Here is a 20,383-nt window from a genome sequence, read left to right on the forward strand (position 1 = left end):
TCCTAGTAATGTGGAATCACTGAAATGCTGTTTGATTTGGTAATACATGCCTTAGAAGCAGATTTAAATTAGCTGTAATTATCCACTGCTTTTACTCATTCTTTTCCAACTGCGGCTGGTCACTCCAGCTTTATTATATGCTGGCAAGAATCTCCATTAGGAATGCTTATCAAATACATTTAGTAGGTACACAAGTGGTATTTGCAGCAACAGAAACAGATGTTTTGCACTAGAAATACACTTAGTGTTAGGTCTTTCTATAAAAACCAAAATACCTAACCAGCCCTGCCCCCCCCCCCCACCCCCCTAAAAACCCCCGTGAGCCAGCGTGCAGGGTTTTTTGTCCTGTGCGTTAGTATAGCATATGTTAGCATAGCTCTTATTAGTTCAGAGTCAGTTTAAGGTAGATGGAAATTCATTCAAACTAAAGTAACAGTTACACAACTTTTGCACTGCTTAAATTGCTCTAAAATTTTTAGTGAACTTTAAACTGCGGTAGGTCTTTTTGTAAACAAGCTTTCAGATCAGGGTACTTTTTAAATATCTAGGTAGAATAAGGATTTGTTCCCATGGGGAGAAAAAAAAGATTAATGCTTTTCCCTGTCTATGTACCATGCAGTAATTTTAAAATATTTTGTTGCAGATAAAGCGAGTGACTGATTACATGTGGTAATACCAAATGTTAGAGTTGAATGTGAATGTTTACATTAAAATGATAAGTGGTTTTTAGTGTCTTGTCGTTTCAGCCACATTTTGTTGTTTGGGTTTTTTGTAGGGTTTTCTTTTTAATAGCTTAAGTCACTCTGTGTTTTGTTTCAGAACATTTTAGGCTGTTGTGCTTGGAAAATGTACACAAATTTGCAACTGTGGGTTTGGATACCGCTGCTGTCAGCAGTAGCTCTGAGCTTGATGCGTCTCTGTATGCATATATGCAGGAGAAACGTCCTGCAGCACCATGTCTTTAGCTCTAATGGCTAGGTCCTGTTGCTCCTCAAGCTAGGATGGATCATCCCACTTCTCTTTCCATTTAGTTGCATGTCCTTACTGTCCAGGCTGGAATTCACTTGATTTTCTTTACTTTCTGAATCATGCGCTATGTTCAACCCCACCAAATCAAGGGAGACCCTACTTTTCAAGCCTCTTCTTCTCTGCCTCCCCTACATGCTTGGTCTTGCATTACAGACTGGGAGAGAGGTCTCTTCTGGAGGCTGCCCCTGCTAAAGGGTGTCACTGCCTGTGCAGATTCAGCTACAGACACAGTGGAAATGAATTCTTAATCCTATCTTTGACAGGAATGCAGACTCAGTTCCTAGCTGCTCTGTACTGCAGTTTTGGAATATCAGTTTTTAGGTGTGTGGTGATGTTTTTGTGTAAATGAAAATAAAACTGATTGCATGTTTTTCTCTTGTTTTCTGCATTTAGTAATGAATATAGAATTTCTGCTTGCTGAATAGAAGTACTGAAAGCTTTCGCCAAATGTAGGTTTCAGATCTGAACTTCTAAGTTCATTAATCAATATAAATAGTCTTACTGTTAGGATAATTCTGTAAGTAGACTACAGAGCATGGTTCATAGAAGATTAAATGATTCTTTTTTAGATGAGTAAAGTTTATTTAAAACTAATTAAGATGACGCTACTTTGAACTATTATTTCTAGTACTACTACAAGTTTTCTCCAGTTGTATTATTTGAAACCAAGGAAACCAACTAAATAAAAGTAAAAGCATAAACATTCCATTTTAATTTTCAGGAATGAGTCTGCCTAGTATGTGTTTTCTATCTAATTTTTTTCTGAGAACGTTACAGAAGATTACCCACGATATTTGTACTGAGTCAGATACATCTTAGCAGTAATAAAAATTATTGCTATGACTACTTCCATACTTAATTTTTAATACAGAGTTGTATCTGTAGCATTTATATGGCATCTCTATCTAGGATAAATATTTTTAGACCTACTGTAACTGTGAGGTTTTGTATAGACTTTCTATTTGCTCAGAAAAATAATCTAGTAGCTTTTAAAGGAAACTTGGAGTCAGCTGCTGATCTGGTTTAGTACTATTGTTAATTTTTTACTAGGTTTTTAGTAGATTGTAGCGCACCCTGTAGCTGTGTTTTGTCCAAGCTTTAAAGTGATAATTTTGACAGCAGGAACTAAGTTAAAGTTTTCGTTCAGGTGGGTACATGTCTATGTGTGAGTCGGTGCATAGGCAGAAATAAATACTCTTCTCTTTTCTTTTTTTAGGTATTCACTTGTGGTTTCATTTGAATAGTTTGGCAACACATCATTCCCTCCAATAAAAAATTGGACTTGACCTTTAAAGTTTTTTCATTTCAGATAGGAAAGTAGAGTATTGAAGTTCAGTTAACCTGTATCATTCGCTTATAATTGAGGCTTTTGTTTGTTCATTGTGTTTCATAAGTTTGTCTTAATGAAGGGGTGTAGAATGATTTTTGTCTAGTTTGTTATGGAAGCAAGCCCAGCTAGCTCTTGTTTCTTTTGCCTCTCCGTAACTGTCAGGTCCATAGGGTAAACTTTAATCTATAATATTTTAAAAGTTATTTTTAAACTATTTGCTTTTTACTTTTATATTGTATATGATCATGACTAATTGACTAACCCAGACTTTAACACTTAAGTGTTAATGATAAACTGCAGACAAAGTTTAAATTCCATGGTATTAGGTTGGCTCTGGCATTTTTCTTTTCTTTCCAGATTCTGGATTTGCAATTATTTTACTCAGATTTTTTTTCTTTAGCTGTTACATTCTGAATTATAGCACAGTATTTAATACCATTTGGAATTTCCGTTGCTTCAATCATTGCTAAAGATAAGCATCTGCATGAAAAATAATGTAATCAACAAAATACATACACTTGTTTGACATGCACCTCTTAAAGTCTTAGCAAAGATTCCAGCACATCTCTTTTCAGTATTCACAAGGCAAGCAGGTTTTCGTCTTCTGATCCCAGGGCAATAAACTGTGTGATACTTTGCTGTGAAATATTTTTTTCTGCAAGAAGAAAACAAAATATTTTCAGACCAGTTCATGTGCTTTGAAACTTGTATTCATGTGAAAAATAATGTCACACTTGATGGCTTTTTTCATGTAAAGCTCCCACAATCAGCTGTTGAGTGTGTAGCTTCATGTGATATATCGCTCTTCTCATAGTGGGGCTTGGATGGACGGTTTATGTGACTTAACACCGCTGCTGCCACAAGAAACTATTTTGCTCCCACTTGGGAGGACCTTTCCTGTTTCTTGCTCTAACTCTGCTTATCTGGTGTTACATCTCCTTGGTGATCCGATTCAGACCACTGAGCTGGCAGGGTTGGTTTGTTTATATTTTTTGCGGATAAGATTCCTGGGGTAGTGGGCTGACCAAGGCGGGGGGCAGGCACAGTGGCTGCATAAGCAAGTGTGGAAGTTCGGGAGGTCGAGGGGAGAGAGTATGTTCCTGAAGCACAGAATTGCAGCCAGCTGTTCAATTGCTTGCTTGTCACGTTGACTATGCCATTGTCCCTTTGCTAATTTTCAAGATGGTGTTACTTGAGCATGGGAGGTTTTTTTTGGATTCTGTTTCTTCAAAAACATTTTTTTTCAAAATATGCCTTTTCAGTGGCATAGGCTACTTTGTGTATCTTCCTTGCAATACAGATACGGCAGACACTCTGACCAGTTGAGAAGGTGACCTGAGCTGTAGTGCAACTTCCCTAATTCATTGCTTGCTGCTCCTATTTGCTTTTGTAACAGTTCTGTACAAGACTCCTGTATTCGCTTTTGGATAATATCCCTACTTTGCAAGTTTTCCCTGTGGAAGAGAGAGAACTTTGGACTTTGGTCTTCTGTATTCATATGGATAAACCAGTTTTTGAGGAACTAAGGTGTGACGCTTGTAGTACAAGACCTGTAAAAAATATATTTGTGTAACCCCTTGAAGTCCATTGTAATTATGTAACCTATTTTTGAAGTAACAGCTTAAAATTGTGAGGATACTTCCAATGGATGTGTGAAACATACTGGTATGAATTATGTGTTTTGAAGTGCCTAGGAATGTTTATTTCAAAGGAGATACCTAATATACATAATCCTAATTTTAAAATATTTTTTCTATTGTTTTTAAAAGTACCACCTAAAATTATTGTTTAATATTGGCTTACGATAAAGTATTTGTTCAGTGTTCTCAGCTTGTTACCTCTAGGTATAACTGGTTTCTCTAAAGACTCGTGTTCTTTGTAGATTTTAGGCTGAGCAACAAGGGAAATTTTAAAATTCATATTCCAGAAAGCTTAGTCTGGTCTGGCAGTTAAAATAAATCTTACCTTTTAATCTTGCCCTTCTTAGAATTGGTTTTATGTTCCCCCTCTTCCCCCCACTCCCCCCCCTTTTTTTAATTCCTTTGTGTTGAATTCAAGGTTGGCTAAGAAACTCAGGGTTGGTTTTTTGCAGAATGGTTCTGCTTAGTATTGTTTGACTAACAAAAATGGAACTTTATTGAGCACTTAATGCACGAAAAAATTGAGCACACTGTTCAAGATGCGACATCTTCCTATCATATCTTGGTAAGAAGATCTGGACTGTCTTTGACTTCATATACTTAAGTATATCTAAAGTTGGAAACTCCATCTTTGGCACTTCTGACTTACAGAAATTGTATTGCTGTGGTGGTGGTTTGGGGACAGCACATTAAGAAATAGGTAGCGATTGTATTGCTGTGGTGGTGGTTTGGGGACAACACATTAAGAACTAGTTAGCAATTAGTGGAATGATACTCTTTAGCTAACATAATAAATGAAATGTATGCTTCCTAAAGGAGTTTTATTTTATTCACCGTGACAAGAGAATTCCATAATGATGTGTGTAACAAATACACTTCAGCAGGCAGTTCCTTCAGATCCACTTTTTAACTTCATAGCAGTGTGGTTCACTGGCTTGGGGATCTGGCTTGGGGATCTGACTTGGGGATCTGATATTTCATGACTTTTGTTTATCCTTAGATTCTGGGTCATCTTAACTATATTTTGAGAGTGTTCGTTTGAAATGGTAGGGATGGAAATGTGGGAATGATGGTTTTGACCTTACCTGCATCTTGTATCAGCTACTGGGCAAAGCCAAATTAAATGTCTCACAGCAGAAATTCTTTAATGCATTAACTGGGTGGTAACACTATGCACATACAGCTTTTCATGTATGGAAGAAATTTGCTTGAAATACATTGCTTGTCATATAGTACATGTGTCTGTCTAGTTAGAGTGGTTTTGTGCACAAGTTCTAGTGGGGTAGCTAGTTTACTTTTAGTTTAAATGGAAATATTGTATAGTAGTTGGTTCTCTTTGATCCCTGTCAGCTGGTCTGTGTCCAGCTTCTGAGATTCTTGTTGGTTTGCATGCTCTCTGGCTCAATCACAGTTGATCTTTTTTGTAAATTACTTATTTTCTAGTTTTGTCCTTGACACATTTCTAGCAACAATAGGGAATTTAAGAGAATAAAGAAAAATTAGTCTCTCACTTTTTTGCAACTGAAGCAAACTCAAGTGTTTTATTTTTGGAGCATGGAAGGAAACTTAACATCATGCTATGGCTTCTTTCATGAAGTGTCAGAATATTTTATTTTCGGTGTTACTGGCTCTGGTCTTAACAGCTGCTGTATTGTGACCTTTGGTTCGTTATACAAAAGTCATGTGTCAACTTTGTAAGTGTATTCCAGTCATTTACTTTTGCAAGGAAGTTAGTATAAAGGCAAGTATGTGTGTATTAATAAAATTATCTTTTTAAAAAACTAGCATTTTTAGTAATGATTTTAGAATGTTACATGGTACTTAAATTGGTTTTGGAATAGATGGAACAGAAGGACTGCGTAGCATGGAAAGCGTAATGATTCCCAATTTAAAGGAAAAAAGTTGTAAATTTTTTTTTTTAAATTTTTTTTAATATAATTTTGTGTTTAGCTACAGTTAGCTATAGTTCTATTTTGCTGAGAATCATCCATGCCTTAAGAAAAATGCATGTGTAGGGTATCTTTTGCACATTTCACTTACTGATTCCCCTTGGTGTTGAAAATGTTGACGCTGAAAAAGTGTTGAGATGGCTTTTATTTTATAGTTGTGTGATGATTTTATTAAATGACCAGAACATATGAAGATATTGGTTGCTACAGCTGGAAACGAGAGAGTTTAAAACTTTTTTTTTTTTCCCCCCCTCTAGATTTTCAACTGAATTCTCACCTATCAACACTGGCAAATATTCACAAGATTTACCACACCCTCAATAGGCTGGTAATGACTTGCCATTTTCTCTCAGCAGAATAGCTAGGGCTTTAGTCCAGCATGTTTCGTGATTGAAATCATTAAGTGATTGCACTTTTAAAAACTATGTCTGCCTTTTTGTATGAGACACTCTTAGTGTTGAATCTGTTAAGAGATAAGCAGTGATAGTAAAAGGTGAAAGATTATACTCCAGGGGTCAGAGTGGAGTCTGAGCGCTGTTCACTGCAACATTGGATTTAGATGTTGTCTCCATAGAAGAAGCTTTCCTAGATATATCAAATAATGGTAATCATAATCGTTATCCAATTTCTTACAGTTCTTGTGGAAAACACGTTGAACGAGCAAGCTGTCCTCTTAAAACCATGCAAAGAGTGAAACAAGATTTTTTTTTTTGAAGACTGTCCCTGCTTGTTTGCCGTGCATTTACATTTGTTTTATTGCAACCATAGCTGGAAATGCCGATATGGCTTCTGTTTGTAAACTGCAAATTTTGTGGAAAAGACACTGCCTAAAAAAGGGGGTAACTTGTTTCCAAGATTTCAGTTGGTTTTAATCAGTTTTCTTTAGAACACATATGTGTGTTTATCCTTAAGCAAAGCCATTTCTTTGGTAAATGGTCAATTCAGTCTTTCTAATGCTGTATTTATTAATGGAATTGTTCAATACAACAATGCAAAATTCCCCATCCAATGGATGGTTATTTCCACTCTTGAAACAGTTTGATATGTTTTTGATAAAAAAATTTCAAAAATATTTTTCAAATTATTTAAAGATTATACTTGAACTTTTTAGATAAATGTGAAAACGCAAAGGGTCTGCAGTCTTAGCTAGATGCTCCTTAAATAATTAATATTAATATAAAATAAAGGTTAAAAACATTACTGAACAATGAAGAGCACCATCTTGTTTAACTGTATCATTCCTACTCTCTTGCAGAATCTGACAGAGGACGTTGGTCAAGACGATCACCAGACAGGTATTTAATAGGGATGTAGCAGAAATACATTGAAACAATTTAAACATACTTCATCAAAGAAGTCTCTCTAACATCACTGAAAATTGAATTTTAGAAAACTAAAGGAGTTTTAGAAAACAAGTGCCAGGATTTTTAAAAGTTTTCTTCAAAATAGATGTTCATGCTTTTAATTTATCCAGTTGTGAAGGACTCGCACAGGTTTCAGCAGTATTTGTCATTTTACTATTTCTTGGTGTAAGTACTTTAGAAGACTTCATGAAAAAATTCTCTCACTCCTTGGACTCAACCCATTAGACTAGCAGAATATCCATGTTCTTACAGTGTTTTGACTCTTGAAAGAGCACTTGTGAGAACAGAGCAGAAGCAAGACCTCTTGTGGCTATTGCGATGCCTGTGACCGAGTTTAAATGCTGTGCTCCAAACAACCCAGTTTTTTTCTTGAGTGGTTTTGCTGCAGGTTGTTCCTGTTTCTTGTGCAGATTTTCAGTCAATGTCTAAGGGCTATTTGTTAGTCCAAATCTGTTTTCTGTTCGATAAAACGTCATCGTTTTTCGAGGCCTTCATCTCAGGTGCCTAGTACTAGCGTGCTGCCATTCTTGATTCATCAGCATTTGTGCTTTGTGACTTGATATCTTGCAACATTTGTTACCTCCTTTTGTGCTTGTTACTTATGAGCTGGCGTCTTCCTTGATTTCTTTTTCTTCCTTCCTTTCTGTGTTTCAGGCATGATACCTAAGGAGGAAGGAAAATAACTTACTGGCTTCAAGCCCTGATCACTCAGCAGAACTGTTCTTTAAAACTGACCATATCTGTCCTACCATCTGTCTCAAAGTTTTTCTCTATCCTGAGGTGCTGGCTATGTTTGCTGATGTTACCTTGAGTGCTTAAGAAAGTGGAGAGAGCTGTCAGCTCCTCCTGGAGATTTCTGGGACGCACAAATCTAGCACACTCTTAGCCTAGAGCAATGAGAAGAGAGGCATAGGACTGCATTGTTTGGGATCGGACAGAGCTCACTTAGGGCTTATGTACCCTCCTCCATACTGTGACAGGTGACGTTGTTTCATAGTTGAAGTATCTTACCCTAGCCACAAAAGGCTTCTATCAAATATTTACCTTCAGTGTGGTTAGTGATTTGATACTTGAAGTTAGCTGATCGTGTAAATGAAAAACCTGTGCAAAAGAGGTTGAGGCAGGTAGTTCAAGACAAGAGGTTTTGTCCATATGTTAGAACTGATGTCCTCTCCCGTCTCCTGATGGAGACTTGAAATTTTCCCCTTTGTGATCCAGGTGCTCAAACTAAACAGAGATACATACTGATTTAATGTATGAAAATACATTCCATAATCTTTGTTTACTTTTGATCACAAAAAGCTGTTGTGAAGCACTGAGGTAGTCCCCTTCTGTCACTAATCAATCAATAAGGCTCGGTATGCCAAACGTATTTTGAATTTGTCTTATCTCTTGCATGGGACTTCTATCATATAGGTCAGTGTAAGAAATCAGCCTCAGAGCTCTCATTATCTCTATTGGAAGGTGTTTGAGCATGTTACTGGTTTTGATGAACTGCTTTATGCTGACACTCATGGTTATCCTATTGCCTGCATTGTGTTGTTTGAATTAAGCTGTTTCAAAAGCTTAAACATGCCCGTTGATGAGTTTGGGCACAGAATCCCAGTAAAGAGTGTAATTTTTTACAATAGTTGTAGAAGAACCTTTCAAACCAGGAACAGGTATGAAATGAGAACTGAAAGCAGAGGTTGATACTGGCAGGCTCGCCATCTTCAGATTTTGTTCCAGTATTTCTTATGCTTCTGCCTTTTATGTCTCCTTGTAGAAAAAGGTGAAGCCCCGATGTTTGCATAACTTCCAGGTGAATTCAGTCAAAATGTGTGCTTGGTTTTCCTCATATGAGGACAAATACACATGCATGGAGCTATTTTGGCCATTGCGAATATAGTAGAGTGAAGTCTCCGGTGTCCATTTTGTTTGGGACTTGACGCTTCTGAAACATCTTACTGGAGAGCCTTATGTAAATCTAAAAAGAATTGCTTTGCAATTGTTGATTTCGATGTGCCTGAATTTTTGGAACTTCTATTTTCCAGTATTACTGACTGCATAGTAAGACGTGTCAAGACCTATTAATTTTGTTATGCAATTTATAGAACTGCATAGATGCTGTGAATTTGAGATTTATATCCAGAACTCATTTGGAAGTCATGTTAATAACTGTGTTGCAAAAGATTCTTTGAGTGTTGCCAAACTCATCTAAAGGTGATTTTTTTTTTTTTTTTTTTTAAGTTTTGAGATTTTTTTTTTTCTTTACACTGAATGTTCTGAAGCAAGCTTTATCCTTATAGATTACTATTCATTTTCTGATACAACTATCCTGGTTAATGTTATTATATTGTGGGCCCTGCTTTTGGCATGACTTAATAAATGCATATCTAAATTTGGTTGAGAATTCTAAAAGCTACTTAAAAAAACCTGAGTATTTCAATTTTAGGTTAATATTTATAATGAGCTTTTAATGCATATTACACTTATTTCAAAACAGTTGTTTCTGAACTAACAATAAATGTACTGGACATCTAAATTATATTAAGTAAATTATATCTTTTCTAAGTATTAGCCAGATTTCTTTTCTGGAACCAGATCTTAAATATCTAGGAGCTAGAGGGTGGCAGTTTCAAAATTCCTTCAGTGATTTGGGAGCTAAGATGGACCTCACTTCAAAATTCCAGTCACCTATAATGATTACAGTCTCATAAAATGTGTTAGCATTCAGTGTGCATATATATCTGAAAAATAAGGTAGGCTGTATATGTGTCATGGGCCTTTGGCTTTTCAGCTGTTTGTAGGGGTAAGAAAAGCAGGCATTCAGATTCTGTAAACAATTTCTTTTTCTTCTAGTATGTATATGCTTTAACTTGGAAAACTCTCTAGAATTTGAAATAATAGTTGTTTTTATGTCATAACTACAAATCTAGCAACTTGTTAATAGCTTAAAGTCATGATTTGGTTGTTAAATTGTGACTTATTTACCTCTCCAGACTAAAATATCTTCAAAAATAAAAGTACACTTCCTGTTATCACCTGGCTTGTTTAAAAGAACGAGGTAATGTCTTCAACAAAAACAAGGCTTCATTGCTGTTCTTGAAGCTTGTAGGGGGGAAAAAAAAATTGCTTTTGCCTCTATTTTTTTTTTTTGTTGTTTTAGAGAAGAAAACCCTCTTGAGTCCCAAGCACTTCTGTAGTGTGAAATTCAAGATAGAGAAGATGATTTTTCCTTTTACAACAAGATTGCAAACTGTTTGATGTTTTGATGAGTATCTTAGTTTTCTCATCTTGCATCTGAAAAATTATGATTGTTAACTGTGCTTGTGGTGGTCTTGTTGCATCATTAAGCAAGCAGCTATATCTTTCCAATTGCTTCAGCATTCACAGTTTCTAATTATTTTTCCTTTGAAACATCCCTCTACCTAAGCATCAGAAGAGCAGGATTATTCACAGGCATTATCTAGAGAGAAGGTGAAAATTACATGTCTGTAAATCACTTCTGTAGGGACACAGCTTGTAGAATTCTTATTTATTGACCTCTGTTTTTTCTTTTTTGTTTGTTCTGGTTTTGTTCCTATTCTAGGAGTGTCCCTCTCTTGTGGTGATTATCTTGCATATTGTTTTAAATTTCTTAGGGTGAATTTTAGCTCTTGAGTTGATATTTCCCTGTGGTAGCTTTGTCTCCTGCAAATTCGGAAGTACTGAATAGAACGTTTGGCAAACAACATTTATACTCGGCAGGCTTTTGGCTGATGGTGGCCTATTCAGCAGCCATTTGGAGGCTCTACCTTGCAAATGCTAGCTTCAAGTGTCAAAAAAACAGTGAGAACTAGGAAGGTTCTGCCAATCTTGAGTTGAGACCCAGGAGTAAGAAACTTTGAAGATAATCACATCAGAGAAGCTGCACTTGGTAAGTAAAGTTCCTGTTAAACTTTGCATGAAGTCAGAGGGAGCTGCATGTTCATTTGCAGATGATCAGACCTTTGAGAAGTGAAATTAGTTGTGAAAGGCTAGACCTAGAAATTACATTTAGAATTAGAAAGCTCTGTGTAGGAAAGGTTAATATTGATGCTACTTGGTGAGCTATACTGTAAAATAAGAAATTGCAAGAATTTAAACAAAAAACCCCAAACTCTGTTAGGTTTTAGCTTTAGATGGAAATAAAAGATAGAAATATTCTGTTGGTTTAGCTTTCAGAATTTGTTACAGAGAAATTATAACTGCCCTTCAAATTCAATATACTGAGTCCATTAACAAAAGGAAATACTTTTAAAGTAACGTTCCTATACTGTGTTTAGAGTTTAGAGATCATTCAACAGTTAAAACATAGTGAAGACTTGGTCCAGGCCTCAGTTATTAAGATGTTAAATCTCTGAAAGCATGTACAATATGTTTGTCCAGCTGGTGTCTCTGTGTGTGTGTTTGTGCGTGAAGGCAGTGTATGTGTGCATTTAATAGCCACTTGACAATTTCTGAGCCATCTCTTTTCTTCCCTTTTCTGTCAGTTTGAGAGCTGCAACTAGATACATTCAAACCAAGAAAGGGTACAAGTTTTCCATATAAGTTATTGGAGAAATTGGGTTATGGTGAATTCTATTATAATTTTAAGCCTTTAAAACAAGTTCAGTGGTCTTCCTAAAAATGTCCTATCATTTAATGAGGAAAAGACTTAAAGCAGGAATTCTTGGGTTAAATTCTTTGGTTTGTATGGGGTTGCAGATCTGACAAAATGATTTTCCTGTTCTATAACTGTTTTATTTTTACTTTTATTTATTTTATTTTCTTCTTTTGCTATGCTTCTCTTTTCACAGAGGCCTTGCATATTTATTTTCCCAATCTAATAACCAGTAAACTGGACAAACCCTGGTGGGGGGAGGGTGGGTTGGTGGGTTTTCTTTGATTTTACCAGCATCCAATGCCTGTGGCCATCATAAATAGATTTTTTTAAATAGAAAGGCATTTAAAAATAATCAAATTGCTCTCAAAGGAATGAGATAGCTACAGGTTGTACTCAAGTACATATTTTCCAAAACAAGGTGTTCATTAGGACACGTTTTCATTTGTTAAGTTTAGCGTGTGTCTGAGTCTGCTGGCTGTCTCTAGCCATCTGTGAAGTTCTGCTGTCATCTTAAGTGTTTTTAGTTTGTGTAGGTTTTCAAAAAATACTGGCAGAGTCTTTAGAAATTTGATCTAAAAAGCCATAAAGCATCACGCTTCCAATAACTTACTGGAATACAATTTTGCAGTATCATTAATTTGCAGGATGGAACAAATAACATTGAGCAGGTCAGGTTCCTTAGTTTCTTTAATCTGGTTAGTTAAATGCATCGGGCGTACTGTGAGTTTTTGATGGTCTCTGGCTTACCTGTTTCAAATATATCTGATATTGGTGAGAAGGTAAATAATATTATTGTTAATTTCCTTTTGTAACATATTCTGGACAGTGCTTCTAGAAGTATATTCTTCTGACACAACCATTATGATTCTTTCATGTGATAGTAGTTTATGGAGTATAATGCTTGAAGTTTTTTGATAACTAGTTAAATTATAATTTGAATTTACAATACTCTTCAAACTTTCTTTCTAAAAGATAGTGTGGGTATGGCCATACTTTCCTGGGAGGATACTGGCGTGGGGGAGCTTCAGGGTAAAAAAAAAAAAAAAAAAAAAACCCAAAAACAAACCAAAAAACCCACAGAATATATAGGAAGAATTTTTGAACTGTAAAGAGTATTTCTTGAACTAGGGAGATAATTTTCTTCTTAATAGAAATGAATATAAAGGTAAGACCAAAGAAGGCATACTAAGTGCAAAAGCTTTTTTAGTTGAAACCAAATTAGTTCATCTTGATGTAAAAACTGGTTTGAACATCTTGCCTAATACTAGAATAATCCACAGTTTCATATGCATCATAGTTTCAGTGCATGTTTAAAATAAAGTACATGTAGCAAAGCCTGTGAGGCTGTAAGGTTCCTTACATGTGTTTCTCCTATAACAGGAGAGAGACTTTCAAAGATACGAAGAATAGGTAAGCAAAAGATTGCTGTTAGTGTTTGTTGGGAATTGGGCCTCTATGATTTCAGTCTGCTCCCTTGGTGTCAAAAAGTAGTCGGAAGTTTTATTGCTTGCTTCTGTGCTGTGACTTAAAATAAAAGATTTTGTGGGCATCTTAATAAAGCATAGCTAAACTTGGATGCTGTTGAAGCTAAGAGAAGGTAGCTTAGGCATGCTGGAGTTCTTCATATTTTCTTGCAAGTTTCCTTGGCATCGCTTTGCGGCTGGATTTTTGTACCTCACCCCTCTCTTCCTTTCCTCTTAAATTTCTCTGCATAACACTTAGAGCTTTGATAGCTCTTTGAGCTGCTCTTACACATGCCTTTCTCAGGTGTCAATGTGGTCTTCAGTATATGAAAGTAGGACAAAATTTTGCCTGGAGTGTTAGCCTACTGTTTTCATAAGACAGCAAAGGCAATTTGACGACTTGCTGTGGTCAAAAGGGCTGGTCCTGTGCTCTTTCTTGTGCTAATATATAGAAAGTTGTTATTCTTTTTTGCTTGGGTCAATTATCTACAGGTTTGGTGAGCTGGATTGGCACACTGAAGAGTCACCAGAGACATAGGAGTATGTAGTTGAGAGAAGGGGAGGGAAAGACTGCCACTTGATTTGCATCAGTGTCTTGAATTGGCTGTTTCCTACTTGGGGACCTTCATTCTTTGAGAACTGTCCAGTTCAAATGATACAGCCAGCCACTTATTTTTTCCCCTAGTGGTTGCTGAATGTCTCTTCCCCCCCCCACTGCCGCCGCCCCCCCCCCCCCCCCCCCCAAAAAAAAAAAAGGGAAAGAAAAGAAACAAAAAAACCAAAACCAAAGAACAAACAAAAAAATCTTTCCTACCCCTTGCTCTCTGTATCACAAAAAACTTGGGGCTTAAAAATAAAAAGGTTCTGTTTTCTAGAGGTAGGTGCTCTAGTTTTTGAGTCACGTCTGTATTTCCTACAGTAATGAATGACTCTTAGAAGTTCTGATTTGAATAAATGACTAAAAATAAGGATGCCTTTTTGAGGACTTAAAATAAAATACTTAGGGTAGTCTCAGTTCTTGCCTTTTGTTAGACCGAAGTAGCACTAGCACTGCTGTACATTTTGGTATAGTATTTTTGGCCTTAACTGAAATCTGGTCATAGAACACCATGTAAAAGTGAGATGGATTTTGCTATTGAAAGGAGACATTTCTTTTGTAGTCTTTAAATCCACTAACCTCCTCCCTTCCCTTCCCTTTGTAATATGCCTATTAGTGGACACAGTTTAACTGGTCTGCAACAGTTTCATTTCTTGTACTGGTGTTTTTAATTCCCTCTGTAGGAAGTCTCCGGTCTTGCAGTTCATCAGACTGCTTTAGTAAAGTGATGCCTCCAAGGAAAAAGAGGAGACCTGCAGCAGGAGATGATTTATCTGCTAAGAAAAGTAGACATGATGGGTATGTCATCTTACCATGAGCTAAGACTGATGGAATATCTAAAGTTCAACAGCTGATATGATCATGTTTTTAAATACTAATGGAAATGGTATTCAAATTTGCTTGGTTTCTTGATGTGGAACCATAGCCTGTGATTGAATGGTGGGATATTAATAAGCACATCTAGGTTCAGTTTCCATCTCGCCTTTTTCAAGTTGTACAAGAAGCTTGTAGGGAACTTTTCCTTGCTCTATTTTGCAAGCTGTCAAAATAGACATACTTGTTTGTTCAAAAACAACTTCTAAGAGATGCAAAAGCAGCTGTAGTTGTAGCCCACTCGGCTCTTACCTGAAGTCCTGCTAGTCTCTCCCTGTCATGTAGTGATTTGATGCTGATCATGTAAGGGAAAGGTGAAGATTGCCCAGGCAAGGTGATAGCCAGTGGTGGAGTGGTGATTGAGGCGGTGCTGCTCAGCTTCCCTCTGGGCAACAGAAGCACAAGTGGGTTATAACTGTGTGCATGAGCAGTGTATTCTTTTGGCATAGGTGTTGCATAGCTGAGACTTCTGCAAGTGTTGGATTTTCAGTATGTGTATGTTCAGTCAGCCTCAGTCATTCAGAAACCATTGAATGTGCTTCTTTTGTGCAAGATAGTCACTATTTATGTGCAGTGAATTCAGAACTTGTGGGAGTACAGGACTGTACACTCCTGCGTGATAGGTGCAGGACTGTCCTGACGTTGAAAAGTGACATATACAGCCAGAAAGTTTGGTTGCCACTGCGTCAGTCAGTAGAATTTGAGCTCTATTACATTCATGTATTACCGGTGACTCAGAAAACAGATGCTTCCATAACAAGTATCTTTAGGAAGGTAAAAAGATGCATTTCTCTCCTAACTGTCAGCCTGAAATCAGGCTGGGTGCTTTCCTTTTTATTCTCTAGCATGAGTCAGAAAAATGCTGGTAGCCAAATTAAGCCTCTGGTTATGCCTCTCTAACTCCATTGTGTTTAATAGGGTTGCACAAATGTAGCTGCACTGGAATTTATTAAATGATCTGTTGATGCAGAAGAAAAAAGAAGATTTCAACTCTCCCTTTCATTGCTTTGCATACATAACATTATCAAGAACAAAAAAGCAGTACATATTCTTAATATTTTTTTTACTGCTTTTCAGAAATAATAAAATATAAAAGCTAAATAGTTGATAGAGGACATTACAGCTTATTCAAAGATATGCATACAATATGGAAGTGAAACGAGGACAGAATGTTTCTAGAATCGAAGTAGAGCGGTTCACGAAATTTAACTCCACCTTCCTTTGCCAAGACACTGATGGTAAAACAAAACAACCCAAACCCCTAGAAAGTAAGGTTGTCTGCAAGTAGGAGATACTGATTTATGTAATTCAAGAAATTTATGAGAAACTGATTTCTTACTCTATCAGTAGTGTGTATATATATAACAACAACATCATAATAATCATTAGGAGCTTTTTGAAAGCATAGTTTGAAGGTGTGTTGTTTTTTTTTTAATATATCTGCCTTTCAGTTTATAACTAATGGATCTAGTTGTCATTCTACTGCTATGTAAGGCTTTATTAAAAGGAAGACCTCAGCCTGCTTTTAGAAGTGGAGGTGAAACCAGATCCGCCAGTCATGGGCCACAGGGGAATATCCTTCTCTGATGTGGTTCCAATTTTTATCTGTCTTCCTTCTAAAGGTTTTTGGGCTTTCTCTGCTTCCCAGTGTATAAGTTTCTTTTGTTTTGGTCTTCAAGAAAACAGTTTTTATTTCAGCATGGCTGGCAATATGAAATCATTTGCTGAACATTCAGCGCAGTCTTGGAGCTTTATTTTGTTTCAGAGAAGGATTTCTTCAGATTTGGCTTATGCCCCTGTAACCTTCTGTGAACAAGTTATACAAAGAGCAAGCTGTCTTCTACTTCCATGGTTGTTTGTCAGGCAGAGCTCATGCCTGTCATGTTTGGTCTTTGCAGGTCAGACATCTCAGTTTCTCAAGCAGAAATCAATCTGAAATCAGGAACCTTTACAGTGGTGTGCTATAGCAGACCTAGTTATTTGCAAAGCTGTTTCCTCTTACATAGTATGCAGAGAATGCTGTGTATAATAAAAACAGTATGGATAGTGCAATGCCAGTTTATGAAATAAGGGGCTTCTAAGCCCAGTTCTTCATCATTGTTTCTGTTTTAGAGGCAGACTTCCTAGAAGCTGGAGACTAGTAACTCAGGATAAGCCTTCAAGGGACATTAGCCTGTATGGATTCTGTATCAAGCAAAAATGGTAGTCTGTGTCTGTTCTTGAATGTCTGCTTGCAATGAAAAAATACTATGTGTGCTCTCCAGAAGAGACTGCATTTCCTAACAGAGATGATTTGTCACTTCAAATGCTTATGGAATGATGTAAGGTTTTTTATGTTTCTTAGTTACAGTGGCAAACTTATAGGGGCAACATTAGCAAATAAATCCAGTAATTGTGAGTCTCCTGTTTGCTTTCAGTGCAAAAATGATAGGTAGTAGTCTGAAGATTATCAAAGGAGTGTCATCATTAGTGGTGTTATCACACCTGAGACCAAATACTGATGATTCTTCCTGGTTTCTCCCTACAAAGGAGATTTATTTTTTTAATCCTTACATGGATAGTTTTGTTGAGTGATATTTTCAGTCTTCACTATTTGTGGTGTGTTCCAATAATCTCTTCAACTATGATAGTAATATTTTTGAGATATGTATTCTTTCCAGAAAGTTTATTTCAGCAGGGCTCTGTGCTAAAATAGAAGATGATTTCTAAAGGCTCTTAAACTCATAAACTCAAATACATCTGATACCAGGGAGCTTGTAATAGCCTTCACCCTCAGTTCCAGGCTCTTAGGGATACAGCCTCATCTTGGAAGGATTAGTGGAATAATGACACTGGCTATTGAGGAAAAAAAATTATAGGAACAAATCTAGTTGTTAGTGAAGTTATTTGGAAATGCTGATCTCATGCATAGACTGATTATGGAAAACAAAGATTCCAAACATGTTCTTTAGCATCCCACCCTTATATAATAAGAGCTTGAATTCTGATAATTAATGTTCATAACGTCACCTTGAACCATGAGTGCAGTGTTTCAGTGGGAGGGAATTTTTATACCAGATGATGTGTAATGAAAAGAACTTGGTGTATTCATTTCTGGATCACAGTAAGATTTATCTTGTCTTAAAGAATAGCTATTGGAAGTAAACAGTTTAGCATACACTTGCCAGAACATAATGACTTGAAGAGTTGGTTTGTATTTTCCTCTCACTATCACAGTCTTGACTGTATTGTACTTAAAACTCTTATGGTATAAGGTATTCTCAAACTGGAGTTAAAAATATGTTTTCTGTACGTTGCTCTTCCATCACTGTCTTAAGGCTCTTAGGAAAGGTAAAGCAAGTTTCATGTAAAGATACTTGCTACGTAAGAATATAGTCCACACTGTGCAATATCTGATGCTGTGTATCTGTTACACAGTCTCTAGCCAAATACTGGCTTTTTCCGTAGGGGAAAATGAGCTGTATAACCTAATGTCTTCTCTTCTTTCTGATAGTCTCATTTAAAAAATAATTCTACTCCTTATTCCAGAATCAGGCTGAGAACAAAAATCTTACAGTAATGGATATTTGGACCTTAGAAGGATGAAAACTAGGAATATTTATTTGCTTCCCTGAAAATTATGTTTTCAAGCAATTAGATCTAGAGTCTAATTTATTCTGGATGTGTGTATGGACCACATAAGGGCCTGTTAACGTGAAAAATAGGGTTTCTTTATTGAGTAATAAGCTCCATCCTCTGTGGTAGAAAAACATAAGTTTTGAAAACACAGTCAACATACTATTATTAACATGGGAAGGTAAAATGGGATTGTACTAACCTTGGAAGTTTTCAAAACCTTTAGTGTTGAGAGGTTTTTTTTGTTTTGTTGTTGTTTACCAACTGGTTTGGTCCTGCCCCATGCAAACAGCCTGTGTTACCAACTGTCAGAGATGTCTAGACTTTACTCCTTGAAGTAGAGGTTTTCAAGTATGCACAGGTATAATTTTTCCTTTTTATACACCTTTTCAGTGAACTTCACTTAATAGTTCTGAAGAAACTTAAACTGGACATGTGACTATCAGCATATATGCTGTTATACATACTGCTCCTTAAGTAAGCCTGATGAAGTTCAAAACATTAATTTAAAAGTTTAGAGATGATTGTAAGCCTTTAAATAGGGAAAGATAAGACATATTCATTCATAAAACGTACCAGTCAAGTAAGTTTGTCCTGAGGGTTGCTTTAGGCAGTCTTTGTCATGCTTTGCAAATTGTAAAACATCTCTCCCCTCCCCCGCCCCTTGTTTCTACAGTATTTATGAAACTATTGCTAAAATCATAATTATGAATGAATAGGACTTTATAAGTCCTTATAAAGGACTTATAAGGCTTTATAAGGCTTTATAAAAATACTTTCATTGTGCTCTACTGATGAAAATTCTCAGCCAAAATTTTAAATTAATAAATTAGAATTAATCGAAGTAGTAGGGGGCATCTTCTTCAATCAAAAGTTTGCATCTTTCAAAATATAAATAATCTGAAAGCAATTAGTTACTCAGTTTGAAGCTCAAAGAAAATGGGGTAAAGGTTTTGAATAAGTTCTGGTTGCATAGAAACAAAGCTACTGTTGGTAAATTTCTTGATGTTTTCATCAGTACACACTGACCATCTGAAATCAGCAGGCTGTAATCTTCATGAGGGGTTAACTTTTGACTTACCATAATAATAAACTGTACCTTTTTTCTCTTTCTCCCCACCGTCTTTCTCCCCGCCCCCCCCTTTTTTCTCCCTTGCTGCTGTGGTAGGTGGAGCTCTAACAAATTCCAGTACATTTGAAGCATGCTCAGAGCAGGAGTAGATATCCAGCTTTGACGAGTGCAGTAAATTGAAGGGAATTACCCTGATCTTGTTCTTTTTGCTGGCAGCGACCGCATACTCTTAGGATGACTTGCCTAGCCACCCCATAATAGCTGGATGGAATTTTCCTGCTTTTGCTTTCCCACCAAATCAGTTATGAATGGAGAAAAGTAATCTGAAGAAGATATGGATGATAGTGTATTTAAAGAAACGTGAAAGGCCTAGACACTCAGGTTTTTTTAATTAGTTTGTTTACATCTATCTGTAGCACTTCCAATTATAAACTACATTGTCTCATCTTTATTGCCCGGATATTACAATTCCCTAGCTCATAAGAATATTTCAAAGATAAGTTTAAAAATGGATGTTATGAGTCAGCTATTAGGTCATGATGGAGATGTGAGCATTTCTGAGAAAATAACTTCATTTACATGTGGTTTAGTTGATAATCACTTTTATAAAATTTAGGCAGGTTAATCTCATGTTGCTTTTTCCCTGCCCTGTCCCACATTCTTTCCTCTCTCTAGTTAAAATGGCTGTTAGAGAGAGATAATAAAAAAGCTAAATGCTCCTTAAGGGGATATTGGTTATAATATAAAGAAACATTTTTTGAAGGCCGCTGTCACTGTCCTGACACTGACAGTGTCATGTTACACTAATAAAAACTATTATTTTTTAATTGAAGATTTTTCGGAG

General features: G+C 36.4%; 1 protein-coding gene across 13 annotated transcripts in view; it reads left to right on the forward strand.

The window, feature by feature from the left end:
• DCUN1D4 (defective in cullin neddylation 1 domain containing 4) overlaps positions 1 to 20,383 on the forward strand; it is a 42,893-nt gene that overhangs the window by 3,892 nt on the left and 18,618 nt on the right. For 3 of the 13 annotated variants that reach the window (XM_041126789.1, XM_030022123.2, XM_030022170.2), the window contains exons 2-5: positions 6,206 to 6,276; positions 7,204 to 7,243; positions 13,299 to 13,328; positions 14,663 to 14,777. The exons of 1 other annotated variant lie outside the window; for it this stretch is intronic. In XM_041126789.1, the coding sequence (XP_040982723.1) occupies positions 14,707 to 14,777 (71 nt within the window). In that variant the 5' untranslated portion in view covers positions 6,206 to 6,276; positions 7,204 to 7,243; positions 13,299 to 13,328; positions 14,663 to 14,706. Of the gene's footprint in view, positions 1 to 1,535; positions 4,565 to 6,205; positions 6,277 to 7,203; positions 7,244 to 11,041; positions 11,211 to 13,298; positions 13,329 to 14,662; positions 14,778 to 20,383 lie in introns of those variants that run through there. 9 more of the 13 variants (XM_041126774.1, XM_030022133.2, XM_030022198.2 and 6 more) reach the window with 7 other exon arrangements.

The sequence above is a fragment of the Aquila chrysaetos genome, chromosome 1, assembly GCF_900496995.4.
Source record: "Aquila chrysaetos chrysaetos chromosome 1, bAquChr1.4, whole genome shotgun sequence".
NCBI lineage: Eukaryota > Metazoa > Chordata > Aves > Accipitriformes > Accipitridae > Aquila > Aquila chrysaetos.